General features: G+C 45.1%; 1 protein-coding gene across 3 annotated transcripts in view; it reads right to left on the minus strand.

Annotated features, from left to right (window-relative positions):
• The window catches only part of SUSD3 (sushi domain containing 3), a 71,649-nt gene that overhangs the window by 38,321 nt on the left and 10,366 nt on the right, over window positions 1–22,962 (minus strand). The window contains exons 2-3 of one of the 3 annotated variants that reach the window (XM_013187768.3): window positions 5,940–6,009; window positions 2,167–2,240 (exon numbers count right to left, since the gene is read on the minus strand). In XM_013187768.3, coding sequence (XP_013043222.1) covers window positions 2,167–2,200 — 34 coding nt within the window. In that variant the 5' untranslated portion in view covers window positions 2,201–2,240; window positions 5,940–6,009. Of the gene's footprint in view, window positions 1–2,166; window positions 2,241–5,418; window positions 5,442–5,939; window positions 6,010–22,962 lie in introns of those variants that run through there. The other 2 variants (XM_067003252.1, XM_013187769.3) reach the window with 2 other exon arrangements.

Consider the following 22,962-nt stretch of genomic DNA (forward strand, 5'->3'; position numbering starts at 1 on the left):
GATTTGTTTCTCAGCGAGGATGACCCCTTCCCTCCTCATGGGCTACCAAAAATAGGCAGAAGAAATCAGTGACCCTGCTCAACGACACCTTGTGATCAATATTCAGAAGGGAGCTTGGCTTTCTGCATTAACCCCCCCAGCGAGGGTGCTTGTTCCTCAGCTGCTACCCCTCCTGCCTCGGGGCTGAGAGCACACGAGCAAATGTGGAGGGTTTAAGATGGAGAAGTTGCGAGGCACTGTGTGCGAGGCCAACAGGATATTGAGTCCCATGCCACAGACAGTTTTTATATAGGGTCACAATGTTATCAACAGGAGTGAGATTGTCTGTTTTAAAGTACACAAAGCAGAGAAAGCTGACAGGCCCATGAATAAACCCAAGGTTCAAGTGATAATTTTTAAATTATCCCACAGAAGATGGGGAAAGCTCACCCCTATTACATGTAAGTGAAAAAATATTCAGGTCAGCAAGAGTTTGGCTTCAGATCACAGCTGAATTTGAGCCTGTGCACCTTCAACATGCACAACATTTTTCACCAAGAAGGCTTCTAAGCAAAGGCATGAAGAACATTCCTGAGTGTACCTATTTTGTTTAAACTGAAACTAAATGCACACCTCTACATCCTGTTTTTTTTCTCTTCACAACAAAAATAGCCAGGACAGACACAACGTATACCTGAAAGTCCAAATTTATACCAGCAAGAACAAGTGCAGCAGTCATCACCTTTGCAGACTCGTTAAAAGAGTTATTTCTCCCCACAGGACTTGTCAATCTGATTTCACAGACAAGGAAAGTAATTATTAGGATATTTATGCTAATTTTATTTTCCCACCACAAACTAACCCCTGGAGTTACAGTCATCCAAAACACATTGTGTGATCTGGCAGCACCCCAAATCCTGCTGACTTACCTCCCATAATTAGTACCTTTACTTCATTGTATCCACTCAGTCTTTGTACCTTGATTCTCTGTGAAACCTCGGGTGCTTATTTTTAATGAGTACAGCCATGAAGAAAATATATTCCCGACACAAGTTATGAAGAGATATATCAGCAGCTTCTGAAAGTGCAAGCTATACATTTGCTGGTGGCTGGAATAAGTCAAGTGGATCCACTCACTCTCCATTTATTACTCTGTATAAAATACAGTTACACTTTATGCAGGCAGCTTTATGCAGGCAGTTTTCTGTAATAACCATTTGTTAGAGCCTACCATGTAAGGGCACGAACAGGAGAGCTATAGCTTAAATATTTGGCCTGAAGCAAAAACCTCTTCTATTACTGATGTATGCTGTTGTTAGAGTTACCTGTATATTAAATTATATTAACAAGTGCTAATAAGTAAGCTGGACTCAAGTCCATCTAATTCAACCAAGAAGTATCTTCCCTCTAATAAAAAAAAGAACAGCAATCTTTCTGACACAAGTCTATCAGGAGCTCAGTTCACAGAAAATATTTCATTCTACAAGTGATGTCACCAAACCAGCTTACTTCGGCTTACTCAGAATTGCTGGGCTTTGGCTACAGCTCACCAACAGCTCCATTCTCATATAAACAGGCAGAGACAGCAAAAGAAGCTAGGATCAACTCCCTGGGCATAAATAAATGAAGTATCCTGCCTCAGCCAGCATAGAAACCCCATGAGGCTTCCTGCAGTCCCATGACTAACTGAACTACTGACCTTGATCTGGAAAACTCGGGGGAATACTGGGGGCTTTCCAGTGTGTACCAGGCCTTGCAAATGCTCACACTGGGCTGCACCTCTTTTTGCAAATGATAGATTCATTGCAGTCATAAATCCCAAATGTTTCCCAGTTCTCAGCTAGAGTGTGGTATGGAGAGGCAGCCAGGAGATACAACCCGTTCGTCAGGAGAAAACTCAAGTTATTAGTTCATTAGCAGCCATACAAGATCCCTTGTGCATGGTCAGCAAGCTTCTTTGGCCCTCTGATCACAGCTGCCTAAACTGATCCCTGCAGCCCCAAGAGTCAAATGGAACATGTTGACACCAGAGCAATATAATGTCATCTGCAAGCCATAACGCAGGCATGAATGAAATAGTAAAGAAATATTTAAACCTGAAAAAGGCAAAAAGGCTTGGAGAAGCTTGTCCATAGCCTCCAGCGAAATGTTCTCGAGTTTCAAGGAAAGCAGCAGTAGAAAACTCACCTTTTCCTGGTGTAGTGTTCTTGACCGCAGTCATGGTGGACACCCACAGGATCTCATAGTGCCAACCTGAAAGACTGGGAGGACAGAAGCACATGAGAGAGAAAATAGCAAACAGTATCAGCTAAAACATGTAAAGCCATATAGATATATGTATATATATACACACACACATACACACTTAAAGCTAATAAAATTGGATAATAAAGCAAATGCTGAACTTGTCTGCAGAACTTTTCCCCCCCAAAAGGCAGGCCGGCCATCCTGGTAAAATGCTTAGCTGGCAGGAACGTTTCTTCCATGCCAGACATCTCAAGACTCTGAAATGGTTAAGAAATAATGCTGCCGTTGTCAAAAAAGACAGAACTGGCAGGAAGAAGTAGAAGTTATATTTCAGACAACACCAGAAAAATGAAAATTAGTGCCAGTGCGCAAGTTACAATGCTCCTCAGTGACCGGGGACACCAGGCAACACAGCTGTCAAGTGCTCGGACGTGTGGAACTGCACCGCCCCACCGACTGCAGGATCCCCGTCTCTTGGCCACAAAGGCAGAGAAAAGAAGGAATAAATATGTGAAATTGTACATGGTTTGCCAATTCATTTCCTATACTGGGGTTCAGGCAAACCACACTCTGCTACAGAGGTCACTGCCAGCTGGAGCTGGTTGAATAGCAAAGCACACAAACAAATATAAAAATATTTTCCTGAATTTGAAAAGCACTAAGTTCGGCTGGCCACAGCAGGCAGATGCTGCTGCTCCTGCTCGTGAGGGTTTCCCCAGACAGTCAAGGTCTGTGAAGCTCTCTGTAAATATGTGCAGTGTTCTTGAAGTTGTCCAAAAGCCTTTCCAGCAAAAATTGCAATCCGGAATATGTTATTCGCTGATTGTTAACTGGCACTGTAGCTTAACTGACACAAAAAAATGCATTATTAGTGACTAATAACATGACTAGCTTTAGTAACTATTTAAATGAGGGAGAATAAGATAAAAAAAAAACTTAGAAGTGAGAGAAGCACTCCCGTGTACAATTTGGGATTTTAAAGGAAATTATTTACACCTGTTTAAATTAGATTACAAATAACTTTAATCTATGGTATATTAAAATTGCAAGAGAGTTTTCCAAGCACAGCTAGCGATTTGGCTGCTGGAACACAACATTTTTTGGTTGTCTGTTTTGCTTTAGTCTTTAATATACTGCATTAAGTGAAAAGGCAGTAGAACTGTGTCCTATCTTTGGAGACTGTCCACAGTTGAGTGGTACATGAATACGTCCTAAAAATACCAAGAACTGGACACTTTCTGAGCTACTAAGTCAAAATGACAAACTTTCCATTTAAAAAGCGTGTATAGCCAAAGTAGCACATTCATCTTTCTTTCATCCTGTAGACACATGACTGACAAAGCTGAAGTTTTATGTGCTGAGATCCTGCACACAATTCCCCCTGCAGCCAGAATTTCTTGCCACTGAGTACTTCTTGTCCACAGAGTGAGCCCTTATGACAACGAAATCTGTGGAAACACCGTATGGCTTCATCCTTCCCAACAAATTGATTGCTGGGGCTCACACAGGTGGACCTGCTCTCACAGATCAGGAATCTAGTGAGCAATAACCTGGCTGGAAAAATGTATAAACAATGAAGCTTGCTAGAGTTCAAAAACCTGAATGGTTCCAAATCCGCATGAGAACTCAAATCCAAAAGATATGGTTTAAAATTACTAACGCCAAGATCACAAAACTTTGAGACTCCTAAGCTTGCTTTTTTATTTCTGCATGTGGTTGCTAAGTTCTGGTGTATTGTGGGTTGCATTCAGCTACAAATTCCCCCAGCACATTGCTCCGGGCAGGAGCCGGTTCACCGCAGTGCCCATCACAACACCGTCACCATCAGTGCCACCCTGTGCTGCTACATGATCAACACGGAAAAATTCATGCTGGCTTCTGGGCATGGATAAAATCCCAGTGTACTCTTCAGCCAACAACAAACGTGGTGCCTAATGGTACCATATGTTATCTCCTCTGGTGCTGGCCCATAAGAGATCAGGAGGGAGAACTGCTGACTGGCAGTGGCTTCATCTCAGGATGATTTATGATCACAGGCTGAGATCCCCATCTCTCCCCATCCCTAAACTAGCTTATATTTAACCTAGCTGCATAAAATGGAACAAACAATCTGAAAAGAGTCGTGAGAAGTACTTGACTTGGTGCTGCCATTGAGGTTAGAAAGTTAAAGCAGAAGAAATAAATTGCTACAAATCCAAAATTATGTGACCACAATTCTAGACCCAATCGAGTTTAGTGGTGTTTCATTGTTTTAAATTCACCTTTCAATTTCTGAAAAGAAAAGCTGGAAAACTGCAGACTAATGGAAGTAAAGCATAACCTAAAAATAGAGAGGGTATGTATGATCACATAAAGAATTCAGGGAAGGGAACATCTCAGCAACTGAGGAAGACCATGGAGCAGTTTCAGGGCATCTCTCCTCCTTGTATTGGAAAAGTGATCGTAGAAACCTTTATTCATTTATTCCTCGGGCAAATATGTATTTGTTGTAGTTTTCTTATAAAAAACGACTCTGAAAGAGCTTTTTCAGCCATAACAGAAGTAAACTTCAGCCACCTCAGAGTACTCAGCCCTTACCAGGTGGGTTTGGGCAGAGCCAGCAGCAAGATCCCCATCGCTGCAGTAGCACAGCACAGCTGAGGGAAAGCAGATGTACCCGGGTACATCAGCAGCCAAAGGGGTCTTCCTTTGTAGCTAAGCATAGCTCAAATAAGGCACGGAAGGGACTGACAGTGTTTCCAAGAAAACACAAAACTATGTCAATTTTAATATCATGTACAGCTGCATTTAGTACCTACCGCTGCCACCCCAGGATCTTGTCCGAGTGGATTACACCCACAGCAGCTGTGCACATACTCTGGGAGTAGGGATGTTTTGTTGGCTACTGATGCTCTCAGCCCTCAAGATAATGCAGCTCCACCACATTACATGAACACCCAAGTGCTGAGTGCAAGCAGGACATCAGCTTTGCAAGCACTGAGACAGAGTCAGGCCAGAGGGGACGGCTGCAGTGACCGGCTGCAGCCCAGTCATCTCCTTGCCTCTGGCAATAACGCCATCAGTGCAAGTTCCTGTGCAGTCTTAATCTCTATCTTCAATACTTGGCACAAAATTTAGTGCAGCACAAGTGCCTAAGTTGCAAGCCTTAGAGTTCCCTTAGAGACAGGAAAGAAACAGAGTCTGCTCACTTACCAGACCATCACCCCGGGCTAGGAATCACGCTTCTGCCATATCAGAGACCTTACCAGCAAAGCCTCTCTAGACCAGGAGGTTCAATCTAAATCCCAAATCCAAACAGGCAGTTTATTTCTGTAATTTTAGCTTTTACATCAGTAACAGACCCACTCCTATGCACTTGAAATACTACAATTAGAACTGGATAAAAAATTTTTCTATAGAGATAGATGCACACATATAAAAATTCACATTGCATCATCACATACAAATCTCCCATCTAGATTAAGTGCATAAATATTGTGGCAGTTTGTGCTTGCTTGGTTTTTAAAGAGCATAAAAGCAAATTCCCTCAGACTGCAGCACGGATGTTCTGTAAGAGGCTGTTCTACATTTGTAAGAAACAATAAACAGGAGAGAACTGAGAGATGATTTCGTATTTTAAAACTAAGTAGAACATAAAGTGAATATTTCCCCCAGAAGAGCTCTCCTGATTTTAACTAATTCATTATGGTAAAACAAAGGAGAAATATATTAACCTGAGTTCTGTGGGAGTTTTTGCATTCAGCCCAGTTTCTGTGGAGCCCCAGGAGTGGCAGGATGGCACATCTGGAACATGCAGGAACAAAACAGGAGATTTGGAAACATTTTTATTGCTCACCAGAGGAAAGAGCACTGCAGACACTCTGCACCCCAACACAGTTCCACAGCACTTGTTTACTGCGTGTACTTGAAAAACTAAAAGAAACGGGATTTAAAGGAGACCCCATATGATATTGCTTTAGGGGGATTTTTGCAGAGAATTGCTTGGGGCAATACCCCAGTGCACTGGGTTCTACACAGCTACAGACCCAGTCCTGCAGAAATCCTTCCCTGTGAAGCCCCAGATTCAGGACAGAACTTGACAATTTCCCAGCAGTATTTAGATGCCATAAACATTGGTTTTCTGTAGACTACAGTCACCTCCAGTGTTCAGAGCCATAAAATCTCTCCTAGATCTGATGTAGTGCAGCATACAACAGAAGACCACTGAACTCCAGCTACACACAGCACCTTCTGGCCTTTACTCCTTATTTAAATAACCGAGAAGTTTCTTTACTTCCTGCTAGGTTTGTTCTTTCAAGATGACTCCCATATGTCTGTTGCCCTGAGTTCATAGAAAAGAGACTCTCACTCTTAGAGAAGACGGGGAATAAAAGGTGAAGTCCCCAAGTGCAGCTGATTGCTGCACCTCGCAGTTCCTGTTGCTGGCCCTGTGGCTCTCGGGGACAGTCCAAGCCTCAAGGATTTGTTAGGTGTGGAGTAGGCTTCCAGCCCAAACTGCCACGGGTAAGCTCTGACATCCTCTGTACACCCATTGAGAGATGCAGGTAGAATTACCAAGGCAACTTGCTGGACTGAACCTGCTCCTCCTGCAGTGTGACACCGATGACACCGATTTTGTGTTTTATGCATAGGTTTGTATTCTGTTATTATTCTAAAACCAAGATAACTTCACTTGCACAGTCAGCAATGCCATTTCCGTCCTGACATTTTGGTCTCCCATATGGAAACTGAAGACAACAGTTGTGATACAGGAGCCTCAGCTGGATACTCTCACAAGTAAGGTGGTTAAAGGAAAACAACCTAAGTTATGCTATTTTGGCATACACATAACATTGGCAACAAACCACCAGACGATAACTAACAGTCCATGCACTAGGAGACCGAGCAAAGCAGCACTTATTATTCTTCCTCTCCTTCTGCTCTAAATCTGATCCTGAACCTAATTAAACCCGAGTGACACCAAATATTACCAAGGTTAAATTACAAGCCACTGCAGAACCGGAGACTCTTTCAGGTTGTGAGGGATCACGAGAGATCCCCAGTCCTGCTTTCAGACAGGGCGAACACCGAATCCAGCACCCAGAAGTGTAGCCAATCCAACCCTTAAACATCACCAAGCAGTGAGTGCTGGAACAAATACTGAAACAGACACCACAGGCAAGCTCCCTGTGCCTGCATCCCACTTACCTGCTGTTTCCCAGCCTGGCAGCTCAGCACCTGCAGACTTTTCACCCATTCAGTATGGCCCTCCAAGGATCCCTCACCTCCCACCAAGTTTCCTTTCTGGTTCATGTTACCCCAAATGCCCGTTCCCACCACGAACTGCCCAGTGATTTACATTGCCATAGGATGGCCACCACCTCCCGTGCCTGTTCGGAGAGCTGCTTTGACCAAAGGCACCCAGTAGGGGAAATCAGTGACACGATCACACAAAGCTACTAGAAAGCAGTGCCATTTAACCAATATATCCCATAGCCAGAGTGCTATGGCACACAAGACGTCTCTGCCTATAAAGCAGCCTTCCTTTAGTTCTGTTAACGAACCTGCAAACACTGCAGAGATGCTGGCATGCTCCAGCAGGTTCCTGAGAAAGCACTGGAAGAAATTGCTGAAGATGAAGGCAGGCATTTGAATGCCTTCCAAAGAAAGTAACGTCCCCGAGAGTATCGTGATGTACTCAGCCACTTCCAGCTACACGGGATGAAGGCACAAATGACAAAGTTTCTTCCTAAACGTTTTATTTGCTCTTATTAGTTCCTTAAGATTCATCTCTATTCCCCTACTAGCACTGAGGCAGTTATCTGGAAACCTATCTATAGCTCATGTCAGGAATTTCAGTTGGCAGCAGATTGTTGGAATTGGAGAGACCGAGTAAATGAGGACGTTTTCTTGTATCTTACAGAATCGCTGCCTTTCCTTACAGCTGGTATGTCATCACTCCAGCAACCAATGTCCCTGCATTACAGCAGCTCCCATTATTTACATTTCCCAGCACTTTCTTTAGGAGCCCCGCACAGCCCCACTGGCAGGTACAGGTTTTCTTTGTGCCTAGAGAAGCCCTGCTTGCTCTGAATACTGGCTCACCTTATGATTAGCAACCATAATCCGTGGCTTTTACTGCAAGCATTTTACCAGTGATAGTTTTGGATATAAACAAGCTTATCAGAAAGTAACAAAACAGCCAAGAAAGCCTCAGCCTCCCCATCCCACGCAGTTCAAGAGGAGAAATTCTCACTGACAGGAGTCTGCTCTGGCCCCTATTTAGCAGGTATCACATTATAGTGCAGTAATCATTTCTCTCTTGCTCTCTGCGAAGTGGGAAGTGAAGTTACCATCGTTCTCTTAACAATGTGAAAGATTAAGGAGTTCATTTCCAAATCGCTGCAATAAAGCACAATTGGCAGTCAGGGTGAGAAGGAGAATAAAAAAAATTGTACAAGTAGCAGGCTGAAGCAGCAAATTGCACTTTTGAAGCAAGGCATGAGGCTTGGCTATGTGTTCTCCTTTGAGGACTTGGAGGTACCTGTCTTCTGAGGAAACCAGGAACAGGCAGGGGACAGGTAACCTCTGCAGAGCCAAACCCGAGCTGCCACTGCTCCGCACGAAGGGGCTGAGAAGGGGGAGTGTGATTTCCCTCCCCTTTCACACGCCAAACAGCTCCTTCTCAGTGGTTTAGTTAGACTATAAATAAAAGTGTCCTGTCATCATCTTTGCTGATCCACCCCCTCTGCTCTCCTTCGGGCTGGCTCTGCCTTTCCTGGATTCCCTGTGCAAGAGCAAGAGCTGAGGGGAAGCTCCTGGGGCCGACACGGGACATTCAGGCAGCGTTTGTCCCTCTGGATCACCCTCCTCGTGCCAGAAATCCTTCCAGGTCCTCGTGATGGAGCCTTGGACACCGGGTGCCTCTGCCGGGCCCCAGGTGGCTGGCTTTTAGTGGCAGGAGGCACAGAGTCCACTGTTTGATTGAATATTGCATATTAGAGACGTGCTCGGGCAAGGCTTATCATGCCATCTCTACAGAGCACATGATGTGCTGAGCTCTCAGACAGGGGCACAGCCTGCTCCCAGCACAGGTGAGGAGGCAACAACAAAGAGAACAGGCCATTCAGCTGAGCATCGCCTGCATGCAACTCCGGCCAGCTTCATTTGAGTGTTTGTTTCCTTTTTCTTTCTTTCTTAAAAACAAACAAAAACCAGCAACAAACCAAAAAGCAGTGTTTATGTATGCACAGTGCATATGAATGTACCATAGTGATACACATTTTCACTTGCCTCAAAATGCAGGTTTTTAGCTGGGATAGAAGCAAATGGTTCTTCCTGTGCCGTGTCTGACTCAGCCTGAAGCTCCTGCCTAACCCTGGAAGCGAGGTTCCCTCCGAGCTGCAGGAAGCCGGATCACTTGGGAAAACTCCCAGTCGGATGGCGCTGCAGATGCTCCAATTGTCAAGCTCCAAGTCCTTCAATAACATGATAATATCAGGGAAATGGCAAGGGACAAAAGACCAATGTGCCTCCTTTTGTCCCAGTTTGCCTTCTCCCTTGCTATCTTTTCTATGCAGAACACAAACCCTTCCAGGCAAAGGCTCTTGGTTCCCACACAGCGTGTAATACAATGGGACCCTAACTCATGCCTACAGATCTTTCCCTAACACATTTTTATTATCCAGCTTGCCATCTTGGGGTTTACTGACTTTTGTATTTATGTTTTCAACACGGGAATTCAGAAGAGAGCCCAGAAAAGAGCAGAACCACCTCAGAATGCATTTTAAAGCTGTTTTCCATTTCACAAATCCCCATCTTCACTGCACAGGGAGCACAAGGGAGAGCTCTCCGAACCTCTCAGGTTCCCTTCCCTCCCCACAGACGCTGAGCAATTTAACTCCCTGCTTTTTCTAGGTGGCTGCATCTGTTCAGCACGGATGTGATTTATATCAGGCATTAGAGCACCGTGCTCAGGAGCTTGCTAATCTTCCAAAAACACTTTAGTGTATCAGCTCTATCTATATATATGTACCTATCTATCTATAGACCTTACTTTGTCTCCCTTGTGAGAATGCAGTACTTTTGGCACAGGCAGAGACTATTATTTCAGTTAACATGGGCAAATGAGTGCAATGGACAACATCAATAACACATACCAAATATTTCCCTAAGTCAGAGGTCTTTCAGGACACCACTGGAGATGCCTCTGGTGGCTCCCACAGAAGCACTCAGTGCTTGGTACATAGTCTAAAAACTAAAATTTCACTTTTCACCTTAAACAAGAGTTAGATTTCTGGTCAACTGAACAAGTTAGAAATGAAAGAAGCGTGCCACGTTACAGTTTGTACTCCAGGACAGAGAACTGAGTAGCTTCTAAACTCCTCTGAAGTCAATACTGGTACATAATCACAGAATCACAGAATTGTAGGGGTTGGAATGGACCTCGAAAGATCATCAGGTCCAACCCCCCTCCCAAAGCAGGTTCCTTAGCCAGGCTGCCCAGGTAGGCGTCCAGATGGGCCTTGAATATCTCCAGAGAAGGAGACTCCACAACCTCCCTGGGCAGCCTGTCCCAGTGCTCCATCACCCTCACCGTGAAGAAGTTCTTTCGCAAGTTGGTGTGGAACTTCCTTGTGGCCATTACCCCTTGTCGTGTCCACACAAACCACTGAAAAGAGGTTGGCCAAATCCCCGTCTCCCACACCTCAGGTATTTATAAACATTGATGAGATCCCCTCTCATTCTTCTTTTCTTCAGGCTGAACAGCCCCAGGTCTCTCAGCCTTTCCTCATAGGGAAGATGCTCCAGGCCCCGTATCATCTTTGTGGCCCTCCGCTGGACTCTTTCCAGGAGATCCCTGTCTTTTTTGTACCGGGGAGCCCAGAACTGGACACAGTACTCCAGGTGAGGCCTGACCAGGGCAGAGTAGAGAGGGAGGATCACCTCCCTTGACCTGCTGGCCACACTCCTTTTAATGCACGCCAGGATCCCATTGGCCCTCTTGCTTCCTGGAGCTCGAGATTATGTAAAAAAAACCACTAAGTGACAAGAAAATGAGTCATCCATTCTTTGCTCTTTTGTAATTTGCTACGGGATGAAGTTTTAGGGTTTATTTTTAAACAAACAAAGATTTATTGATTATAGGGTTTTTTTCCTCTTTTTTTTCTTTTTAGTTTGAAGCCTCTTCTTCTAAGTCAGTGTGCCAGTGTCTCATGCCTGTAATAGTTTGCCCCTGAAGTGCCCATAGAATAGATCAAATGGTTGAGATATAATCTTGAGATATGGGAACAGGTTTGACTTTTTACAGTTCCAAAGTCTTCCCTCTGTAGACAAGGGCAAGAATTTTGGCTTAGCTATACGAAGGTGTTTGTATGCCTTATTCCTATTTAAGTACCTAATTCTTATTACATAGGAGCTACAAATGTAAGCACCTCTACAAATCTGGGATCAACTGAGCTTTACAGCTATCCATCTCTGAAACAGGGGTAACTGTACTTGGTTGCTCCACATGTCAATAGCAAGAACAAGTACATCCAGAACGCCCTCAGATCAACAGAAATAGATACAAACCCAAAAGTTTATCCAAACAGCCTTCTCCTGCTCAGCTTCCAACACTACACTCATTCCCCCCATTTATCCTCCCTTGGACCCAGCCTACCCCAACAACTCCAGAATGAGTACCGAGTATGATACTTTGCTCAGGAGCCTGCTTCTACAGGGACATTCACAAACGAAGACAAATCAATTAGAGGCAGGAAGTCAACGTACAGGAGTTAAAGCCTGCTCGATTTCCCGACCCCCCTCTTGGAGTGAGCCGCGCTGAATCTCAATCCTCCTTTCCAAAGGATTAACATGGATTAATGACTGGCAGACTGACAGCCTTCAAACCGTAACCAAGGGATCATCGTCGGCCTGTCTCCATTCCTATTGCATTCCTGTGGTGACTGGTGCTGGACATCCAACTATTTAATATGAATACTGATGACCTGGAATAAAATAGAAAATCATCACAGGCAAAGCTTGCTAAGGACACAAAGACAGAAGAGCAGCTAACAGCAGAGAAATCCAGCTCCCTTGGTAAGCTGCCTGCAGACTGACAGCAGGCATTCTGACACAGCAAAGCACCAAATGTGTACCAAGTGTGCACCAAATCTGCAGGAGGCCGGAGGACGGCAGCAAGTTGGGGCTGAGGAGGGCTGCAGAGTTGAAACAGAGAAACACCTGGTCTGGTATTCCCAGTGCTGCCTGGGGCCACAAAGATGAACACTGGCTATGACTGGAGAGACAGAAATATCGAGAAACAGCTCGAAAATCCTCCTATTTCTGTACCTGGCACAGGTTTGCCAGCTTCTGAAGTGTCATGCCTAGTGCTGGTGTTGACAGGAGAGGCAGACTATTAGTTTGGGAATGGCTCAGGGGAGCATGGTAGAAATATCACACACACAAAAAAATCTCATAGATTTGCTGGAGGAAGAGTAATGGGATTACTTCGTGGGCAGTTATAAATACCTAAGGTCAGGGACTAAACATTTTTTGGCTCCTTGGACTAACCAGCTACAGCATAACCAGCCAAGCTGAGCACACACAGCGTGGTGCTACAAAGACGGCACACACGTTGATGGGGATGGCCAAGGGGGATTTTCCTAAATGCAGCTGTGAATTTGCAACCTCCAGCAATTTTTACATCAGAAGTGGACGTTTTTCTAAAAAATTAACTAAAGGGACCCTGATGACGTTTGTTAGGTGCGTGACGAGAACGCTCCCTTCCAGCCTTACAGAGCATGCTTCCGTATTCCCCTATTAACGCACTGTATAAAGGACGTTGCGGTGATGGTGTCAGCACTGAAAGCTGCAACCAAGCACTGAGCTGCAGGACTTGTGTGCGAGCAAGCCCTCCTCTGCCAGGGCAGCCCAGCCACTGCTGCCAGCTGTGTTCACTCGGTGTTTGCGGTCAGTCCAGTCCTGCCTCTTCTATCCCTCGCCAGCTCGAGGAGACCTGCACCAAGAAACGCAGCCCTGAAGAACCCTTACTCAAATGCTCACACAGGTGTTACAATTTTATGGCTAAAACAATCCCCTCTCTCTCATGCTCAGAGTTTTATTGGAATATTGATCCTGCCCTGTGCGAGCTGGGGTGCTAATACCTCGACAGAGATATTTACAGTCCCCTGTCACCGTGCTCCTGCGGTGTGGTGCCATATCTCACTGCTACCTGCAAGGCTGTTGCTAAGCCATATTATTCACTGTTTGTTTTCCTGGATTCCAATTTCTGTGGGTTTTGAGCACCACTTTAAAAGCATTAATGTCAGTTTTCATACATTTGCTACTGAAATTGAAAATAGCTTTTTGTGTTGCCTTGAATAAGAAATGAGGACACTATGAACCCTAAACAGTGAGGTGCCAATATTCTCCTCCACAAATGCAGTTCTCCATATAAATTCAGACACCCTTTAAAATGATATTATATTTCCAAAGCAAATGCAGATAACCTCTAGCAACCTTAGTTTTCCACTGAAATTCAGTTGCAGAGCACTTTTATAATGGTCATATAGAGGAAAGCTGTCATCTTGTCATACCAAGAACCACAGCCTGTCCCTTTATAAACCATTTTGACACTGGCTGACAAGAAATGTCAATTTTTATATTTTTAGAGAACAAATCAGCTTTCTGGTCTCTTGAACCAATACACTTTAAAAATGTGTATCCAGCCTGAGATTCTACAGATAATAATTAGATTGATTACCCATAAGAAAAACCAAGCTCAGTTTACGACAGTGCCATATTGCCTTCAGACACTGACATTCCTACGTGACTCCCAGGACGCTGGCTCTCAGCCTGAGTCAGGGAAAGACTGCAGGAGTCACCATGTCTTGTGCATGCTTCTGAAGAAAACTTCAGAGCATTTTCTCTGGAAGAGGCACCAGAGCCATAGCATTTACCACCTGAACCAGTGCTCTGGCTCTCACAGGCAGCGGCTGCCAGCCCTGACACTTGCTGTTACCAGGTCCTGGCTTTACCTCCCTAGAACTTGTCCAACTCCCATGTCTGGTTAATGGTTCTCCTCCAGGTGAAAACTAGTTTTAATTTTGTCAGAAATTCTTAACCAAAGTATTGTTCCAATGTTAGGATACAGATTTATTTTTTTTTACATCCTTTCACATGAGAATCATTAATTCTTACAAGTTTTACCTTTTTTTTGCAGGGTTGCTTTCTATTGTTTTAATCCTGCCAAAGACACAGGAGTAATTACAAAGCCAAAGGCGACACATGAACAACTTGCTCCAATGTCAAGTAATTGGTCCTGATTTCAAAAAAATGCCATTCCCTTGGTGGAACACACACCAGCTCCGGGCAAGCCGATGGCAAGGCGCGGCACGGGGTAACGTTTGGGTACCGAAGCCAGCACACGTGCGAGTGCAAAGCCCTGTGGCAAGCAAGTCCCTGGGGATTTGGTTCTGCGTAACTAAGAAGGGGATTGCACCCATGTGATACCAGTGTCTGCCTTAGGAACTTTCACGAGAGGCACATCGGATTTGCTTTATCCCTTCAAAACGGCAACGGGAAGTAATCTCTAAGAAAAGAGGAAAGCATTAGTATACTGCCTGTAAGGGATTGCTCCCTTACAGACCTAGAGTAAAACATCAGCCTGCTAAGCCTCGCGCTGACTTTGGAAACCAAGGAAAAAGTGCTAATATGACACACATTTGACACAAAAATCATCTCTAAGGCAAAAAAAAAGATAGTGGTTATTGCAGAATAATGTAGTATCTGGTTGTCTGCTGGTGGAAAGTAAAGAGAGAAAATTAACTGAAGAGCTATTTGCAGTCAAAGAACAACAGAAATCTGACGAGGGACGGGCAGCGCTGCCAGGGAAGGCAGCATGTGCTTGGTAATGACAGCAGGGCTTAATAACATTTGTAGAAATGGGGAAGAAGAGATCTCATTTTTGTCACAACTGGAGATGTTCCTGGATCATTGTTGCTTCCCTGGGGCAAGGGGGCTCTGGCTGAGTGTCTCCATCTGCACCAGGGCTTCTCCTCCTTCCTTTCAGCCTGGTCCCAAGGTGGCTCGGAGGGGACAGCAAGGTGGGGACAGCGGGATGGGGACACCTGCTCCCACCACCACTCCACCTCCAGCTCCTGCGCTTCTCCAGTGGGGAGACTAAGACACCAAAGTGACCCCTTGCTTCCACCCCTGTGGTAGCCCTATGGGCCTGGCCAAACCCACAAGGACATTTCCTTTCCAATTACTATTCACAATTTAAAGCAGAAGCTTCACTTCTTTGTGAAGGTGAAGAACAAGTCACTCACATGGTCGGCTTTTCCTTGCTGCAGCCACAAACCCCCCTCAGCCCTACAAGCGCACTGGGGCGCTGTCTGAGCTCAGCTCAGCTTTGGCTACAATTACCCCAGAGCTCCACTTTCGAGGTCTCAGCCTGCTGGCTGAGCCCCATTCCTCTGCGGGGAACCGCACCCCCAAGAAACCCACATCTGAAACTGGTGACAGATCCTGAAGCCACCCCAGTCTCTCATTCTGGGAGTCCTCGCTCAGACTCCCTGAAGAGAAGTAAGTAACGACTTTCCCTGTGCCAGGTGCCAATCTGAAGTAAAATACCTCTTTTCTTGGCACTGTTTTTTGCCACCTTCCTGGGCCGCACAAGCTGTGAGTACTGTAGCTCAGTTCACCCCCAGACCGAGCAGGGCAGCGCTCTTGGGCCTTTCCCACCACCCAGGAACATGCAACCAGAGGCTCCAAAGCATTTCTTTAACTCCATCCTTCTGATGCAAACACCATAAATACCATAAAACAATCACTAACCTTCAAAAAATGTTTAACAAAGTGATCATTTTGGAAAATATATTTTTACCCTACCCAGGTACCCCCATTTCCACCCCCAGCTTTACCCGGCACACGAGTGCAGGCGACACGAAGTGGAGGCAGCCAGGGTTCCACCGCGCGGACAGCGCACCGCCAGCTTCCCTTGCCTTGTGCTGTTTTGGCAGCTTGACCCGAGTCTGAGCAAGATACAACTAACACCCAAACAGATTAAATGATGCAGAATTATCTAGCACATCAGTAAACAATTTCTATAAGATTAGATAATATTTTTTCTTGCTTTTTTTTTCTCCAGCACTGCACTGCTGGAAGCCACAACGGACGTAAGAGCAGAGTACAGGGTTTGGGGGTGCCGAGCCACAGCTCACAGCACGACTGCAACGTTCCTGCCTCGTGTGATTGACCTGAAGCTGACGGGATGCCCCGGGACTGCGACTGCCCCGGTCACAACCTATGCAGGACGGGAGGAACAGCAGCTTCGAACCGCGCACTGCCTCCAGCACTGCCCTGGGTCCCTGCTCTGAGCTGATCTGATCTGCTCAGCCCTAGCCTTCCCCAGCACAAAGCAATCCAGCCTGGAGCCAGAAGCCTGGGAGGAGTTTCACATTATTTTTGGAGAAAAATAAATCCTAGTTAATTTCTTTGCAGAGAGCAAAACCCCCTAGCGTGCAGGCAGCTACTAGCCTGTGCTGCAAGGTAGGGTCAGAGGCCCCTGCTCTGACAGCCAGGGCTCTCCTGTCTGTGCTCTTCCCTTGCTTCAGCTTGTACTGCAGGCACAAGAGCAAGAAGCCCCATAAACTTCGCTGCAAGGAGGAAACAGTGCCATGAAACTGAACAATGGCACAAGTCTCGTGTACATCTAGGGACAGCTAAAGCCACGTTGGAAATCCCTGATTATCCGGGGCTTGACAGGAGGCAGAAATTATCTCATGCTTCAAAACCAAACAAAGGTAAATAGTCAGATCCTCAATTAAATTTAACAGAGCTGTAACTAAATCCATCTATTTATACCAGCTAAGGAGTTGCTCACTGTCATTCTTTACAAAGAAATATTTTTTCGGGGTGAATGCTCAGCATTTTTTACAGTCCTGCAGACCCCCAGTGCACTTTTAAATGTCTTATAGCAATGCATCATTAAGCCCTTTTTATTTTAACCTTTTGCCCTTTTCACTTCATGCAATGAATTTGTCACAGTCCCTATGTGGTATATTCAAATATAATTGCTAGAAGCTCTGCAACATCATCAGTTTGCTCATTTAGAAAGGGCAGTGCTTGAAGGATACACAAACACAAGCCTAACATCAACTTCAAGAACGCCCGAAGCTGATATTGGTTAATATTTCTTCTTCCAGCTTGTTAAAGGCACTGAACAAAGAAAATAGCACCGGCCAGGAAAGCACTGACGCATTACTATTGATCAAGACAGTCTAAACAGCACAAGATGCTGAAGAGGGAGAATACTCTTTGCCCCGACACAAGCAGTCTGGGACAGAAACATGAGAACAAGTGACACAGCCTGCTGCTGCAGTCGGCTGGCACAGAGATAGAGACGACTTCCAAGGTGTGCCCTACACCTCACACACAGCAGAACATCAAAAGGGGCTGGGTTTTGTCCTCTCCCCTCATACCAACAAACTGGCTGCCTCCTGAGTGCTTCCCCTGGCCGGCTGCATGCAGGAACCACCAAGGTGGTGCCTCCCGCCCCCTGCCAAATGCCAGCGCCGTGCTGAGTGGAGTAACTGGGGTCAGAGTGGAAATGTTACAAATGTCCGCGGCTCCACAGCGGCCTCCTCACAACACCGTGCGTGGGGAACCGTGGCAAGTGCTCCACACTGCAGGACCGAGAACCGCCACCTCTGCTGTGCATTACCTGGCTCAACCACAGGGCTGCTGCAGCAGGAGAACAAAGCCCACAGTAGCCAGTGGCACTTGAATGACTGTTAAATAAAGGTGAGTTCGTCTAAAACAGGCTCCTCTGCATTGACACAGAATAAAAGAAAGCAAGCTATGGGAAACAGCAAGACAAAGAGAGGAAGAAATTAAAGATGGAAAAAAAAATAGATCCACTTGAATATAGTGCATTGGGTAGCTGCTTAAAGGGAATCCATGTCACAAGTTTTCGGCAGTTCCCCTGAGGCTAGCAGCAACAGCAGCGCTACCTCCCCTGGCTGCTGGCATGGCACACTGTAACTCTCACAGAGGTTACAAAGGGATCCATGTCTAAGACATTTGTATGGTTAAAAGCACTTCCAAGTGTCTCTTGTACAGCGTTAGATTTTTTTCAAGACACCTAGGAAGTACTTCCATACTTTAATCCCTGAAAAGAGCTGAAAAAAATCTTCCCTTACAGGCAAGAAAACTGTTCCCTTCTGGATACAGGTGCTCTCCTCCCAAATCCACCACTTGCAGAGAAGGGGGACTGGCACAAACACAGCACCGATGTGCTCCGGCACAGTAATTACTCTGTTCCCTCTGTAAAGATGTTTATAATGAACATAAACACGTATTCCTCATTTTCAGTGTTCTACTATGTTTTCTCTCTCTCCAAATAGCTCCAGCATCAAACAAGAAATGGGTAACTTTATTGTCTTCCTCTCAGAAGCAGCTATAAGCATCTATCAGTGCCAAGGCAATCAATGAGCACAGGAAAAAAGATTTGTGACTCCCATTTCTGCCTGCCCCACACCACCTTTAGAAGCAGCGTTACATACAGGGGCTATTACAGTTGCCCGACTGCACTCACCTCGCGGGACTTCATGTGGTTTGCATTTAGCAGAAAGCCTCACGTGCCCACAGCAAAGCTCTGAGATGGTGGCATCGTTCTCCTAAAACCTCACATTCGTGCTCCTCTTCTTGGAAAAATGAAATGAGCCTTACGGAAATCCCCTAGTAGGCAAAATAGAGACTGGAGAATGAACTAACCAAACAAGCATACTGAAATCTAGGAAACTTAGAAAAGATTAAAGTGAATTCTAAATAATCCAGCTGAATGGATGAGTCTCATTTGCCTCTATCAAAAGCTGGGCCAGATTATGCTGTGCAGACGGTTCCCCACAGGCACAGCAGGCCAGGACTGCTCATTTTGCTGCTTCCCCTTTCTCACTTGCTTTGTACCTGCTCAAGCCCTGCTGGACCCAGTACACAACCTACTGGATCATGTGGAAGCTCACCAGAAATTCAGGGACAGAGGTATTACAAAGCAACACATCGTCTAGCAAAAACATAGCTTCCAGCCTCAACACTTCTCATACCCTCTGCATATTCTGAGAGGTGACAAAGATTTGGTAAAAACTGTTCTATGAGAGGTTTCATTTTCATTTTCTGCAGTCTTGGTGCTGAGAGGTCCTTGCTCACTGCAAAGACCATGATGCTCAGTCATAATAAAGAGCTCAGTCATCACTTGCACTGCCCTTGCACTGTACCAAAGGCCCAAATGCAGGTGGTGGAGAAAGATTCACATTGGAGTCAGCTCATTCCTGGAATGCTGTGACTTTCCAAACCGTTACTGCATGTTACTCTTCACCCTCATCGCTGTGTTTCTCATTATCTCCGGAATTAGACACCTGTCAAAGTCCATCCCATTTCTAGGGAAGGGAATAAATTATTGAATACTCGCTATGTCTGCTTGCATTGTCACTTCCTTTTTTTGCTTGCACTTGGCAGCTCTCTTGTTTTTGTTTTTGCCTTTGCCAACTCTTCTTTCTGCTGGCATAATGCTACATTTTAGCAGGATAGGAAAATTAATAGAAAAGCACTCACACTGAAAATTGCGCTGGAATGATATTAAGTATACCTAATTGATTTGTTAATGAATGCCTCCTGTAACAAAAACATTTTTGTTCCAACTGCTTAATCTGTTATTCTCCATTAAAAAGTTAATAATAAAAAAAAAAGACAGCAGCTTAATTAAGTGCAGCAGGGGGATGATAGGTAACTCAGAAATAGACAGTGACTCCTGGATAAGCAGCTAATCAAAGAAGAGCCTTACCTAGCGAGAGCCAGGAAGAACTGAGCACGCTGTCGTATTTCCAAGAGGTTTAGCTCCCAGGAGCTGCCAGGCACTTCAGTGTTTGGGGATCGGGAACTACCTAAGCGCTCCAAACAGACCAGCTTGATTTCGTGCTGCAAGAGCTGCTCTCAGAGAAGACATTTTGTGACTGTGAAGCAGGTAGGGCCTGATGGCCTTTATCTGACAGCCCGCATCACAAAACCTAATGTATTTTACTTTGCAGTTACAACCAGAAAGATGGAAATGGTTTGCTAGCACAGCTCAGCAAACCACATCACTCACCGTGTCATGCTCACCGGGCGCACACACCCGGCCTCTGTGGCAGTGCATGACCCAGCCCGGTCCCACCCATGGCCAGGAGCTGGGCTTTGGGCAGGCTTCACAACGCCAGCAGCACCTGCACCCGATTGCCACCCCGCAGAGCTGGTAGCCACCCCTAGAAATGACACGGTGGGTTGGCAAGTGGCCAATTTAAATCCAGTCCTGTGTTCAAACTTGGCTGCTGCTGCCACAACTAAGTTTATTCGCTAGCCTCATCATGGCCAACATATGAAATTTGGCTCTACACAGAGAGCTAGAAGGGACTATTAGCAGCTTAAGCCTTACTTATGCACTAATATGAAGGCATAAGTAGGATTTAGGTGATGCTTAATCCCTGTGCTAGCCCTCTGCACAGAAGCAAGCTGTACTCAGAAGAACAGATTTTAGGACAAATGAAAGTCTTAAGCTTACAGCTTTTTTTGACAAATACTGCTGGTTACTTCCATTTGTTCAGCCTTGGAAGCTCTCCTTCCTTCCAAGTGACAGAAGATTAAGAAGGAGAATGAAACAAGGGCCCTGACCCTGCATCTTGTATCTGGACAAAGTTAGGTGCTGCTGTAGGCTTATTACAAGTCCCCAGAGAACTTTGGTGACAGCCTCAGAGGAAGGCAGCACCATGCCCTGGGCCACTCGTGCTGCTTTCTGCAGTACAGGAAGCCGATGCAGACTGAGATAGATTCTGCTACACCATTTTGATACGTGTCCTTTCTCTGAGAGTGCTTTGCTATTGCATTATGGTATGTTGCTTTCTTACTGTATTCATTTTCATTAAGCATATTTCCCTTGACTTGTTGAGAATGCACACCCCTGAAGGAATTATATTAATGAAGTCATAGTAAATGAAATCCAGGTCTCCTGCTGCATTTCTCAGCGTGTTTGGTTCCAAGAACAGCAATGCTAAGCAAGGAAACCTCATAGGGAGGAAATAGGGTTTGCCTACTAGCAAGCAACTGGAGCAGTTTATCATAAGACTGAAACGAAAACAAAAGAAGAAACCACAAAAGGGTTTTGTAAAGTAGAGTTTGTCACATGGATATTTTCAGAGCGCACTGACTTGATGTGCACAGCTCTTCAATGAGATAAGCAGGCAACTCTCAGTCTTCCTGCATGCAAATTAACATAGAACAAAGCTCGTCTCCCACCTTTAAATGGACTGTTAACACTTCTAATGGGAAATTAGCATCTGCTGCTTAACGACCCAACTTGGATGAGTGGATGAGCTTGGATGAGCTAGATTTGAAATTACACTCAACAGCACCCAAAGACTCCAAGCCAGACCCAACCAGTCATTCTTGGTCCTGTTCAGGCACATAGAGACAGACAACCTAGAGATGGAAATGAACCAAAGGGTCTGTGCTCAAAACCAAAAGGAGGAAGAGGAAGAGAGGAAGTAAAGACTGAGAGCTGGCCCAAGTCCCCAAGCTGGCTGGAAACAGATGCTGAAAATGGCTCTCACTCCGCCCTCTTTCTCTAACCTGACACACTGCACCATGCCAAATTTTGCTTTTAGCAAGACATGGTTACACCAGCCTCAAGCCTTTGTGCTGTTACCATTTTTTTTCTTTGAAATGTTGCCTAACGCAATAATCAGTTTTAAAAACAGTAAACTCGTAATCACACACATCCCCCTAGAAAATGTTTTGAATAGCAGGAATAACTGAAAAACCTATATATCAAAAAAACCCAAACCAAACCAAACCAAAAAAAAACAACAAAAACAACTTCTTATTCTAGCTTGTAATTATAATACAAATGGATTTTCTATATTAGCAAAGCAGCACAAAAGTATGTTCTACCTTGGTCAACCCACATGAAAACTGGTGAAAGAAACTGATCTGCTTTCTTTGGTATAGCTTTCTGGAAAGATACAACTACTTTTGCAAAAAGACCTGACAATGTAGTAGATTGTAGGAAACCTTAGTGAAAAGGCACTGCCTGTGCTTGCGAGCTCGACTCACGCTGATATGAGATGCATTTGGTGATACAGTTCAATTTCAATAGCACGGCTTTGAGAACAGATAAGAACAGGCATTATTAACAGCGGTGAAGATGACAGCACAAGCGAAACCAAATCTCATGTCTAACTGCTTGCCAAAGGTTATGAATATTTAGTATTTACTTTAAATATGAATGCAACAGTTCAGTTCAAGTTTACCCTAAAGAAAAGAATTTATTTAATCCTGTAATTTCCAATGTAGATGTCTACTTAGAGGCAGCTATAAAAAGAAAACAGCCATAAAAATGTAAGTTATGCGTAAGAGAGTTTTGTAGTCTAGAACTTAGGTTTACGTGAAGGAAACATCATCAGTATTGTTCCCACCATATTTGTCCCACTATCATCCCTTCACAGCCTTCCATCTGAATGCACTGCAAATGGCACATGACTGCCCTTGTAAGCACGGCAGCTGCTGTTAGGGGGAACCAGTCTTGGATTGGAGGACAAGGAAAGACCTTCCCTCTGTAATGGTGGTGAAACAAAAAATAATAAAATGAAGAGAGAGCGCGTTACCTTGAAGTGCAGATCCCCACAGTGAAGGCCCCACCAGGTGCTGGGGTTGTCCTCGCCCTCAGTGACTTTGGGTTGGAGT

Source organism: Anser cygnoides, chromosome 10 (assembly GCF_040182565.1).
Source record: "Anser cygnoides isolate HZ-2024a breed goose chromosome 10, Taihu_goose_T2T_genome, whole genome shotgun sequence".
Taxonomy (NCBI): domain Eukaryota; kingdom Metazoa; phylum Chordata; class Aves; order Anseriformes; family Anatidae; genus Anser; species Anser cygnoides.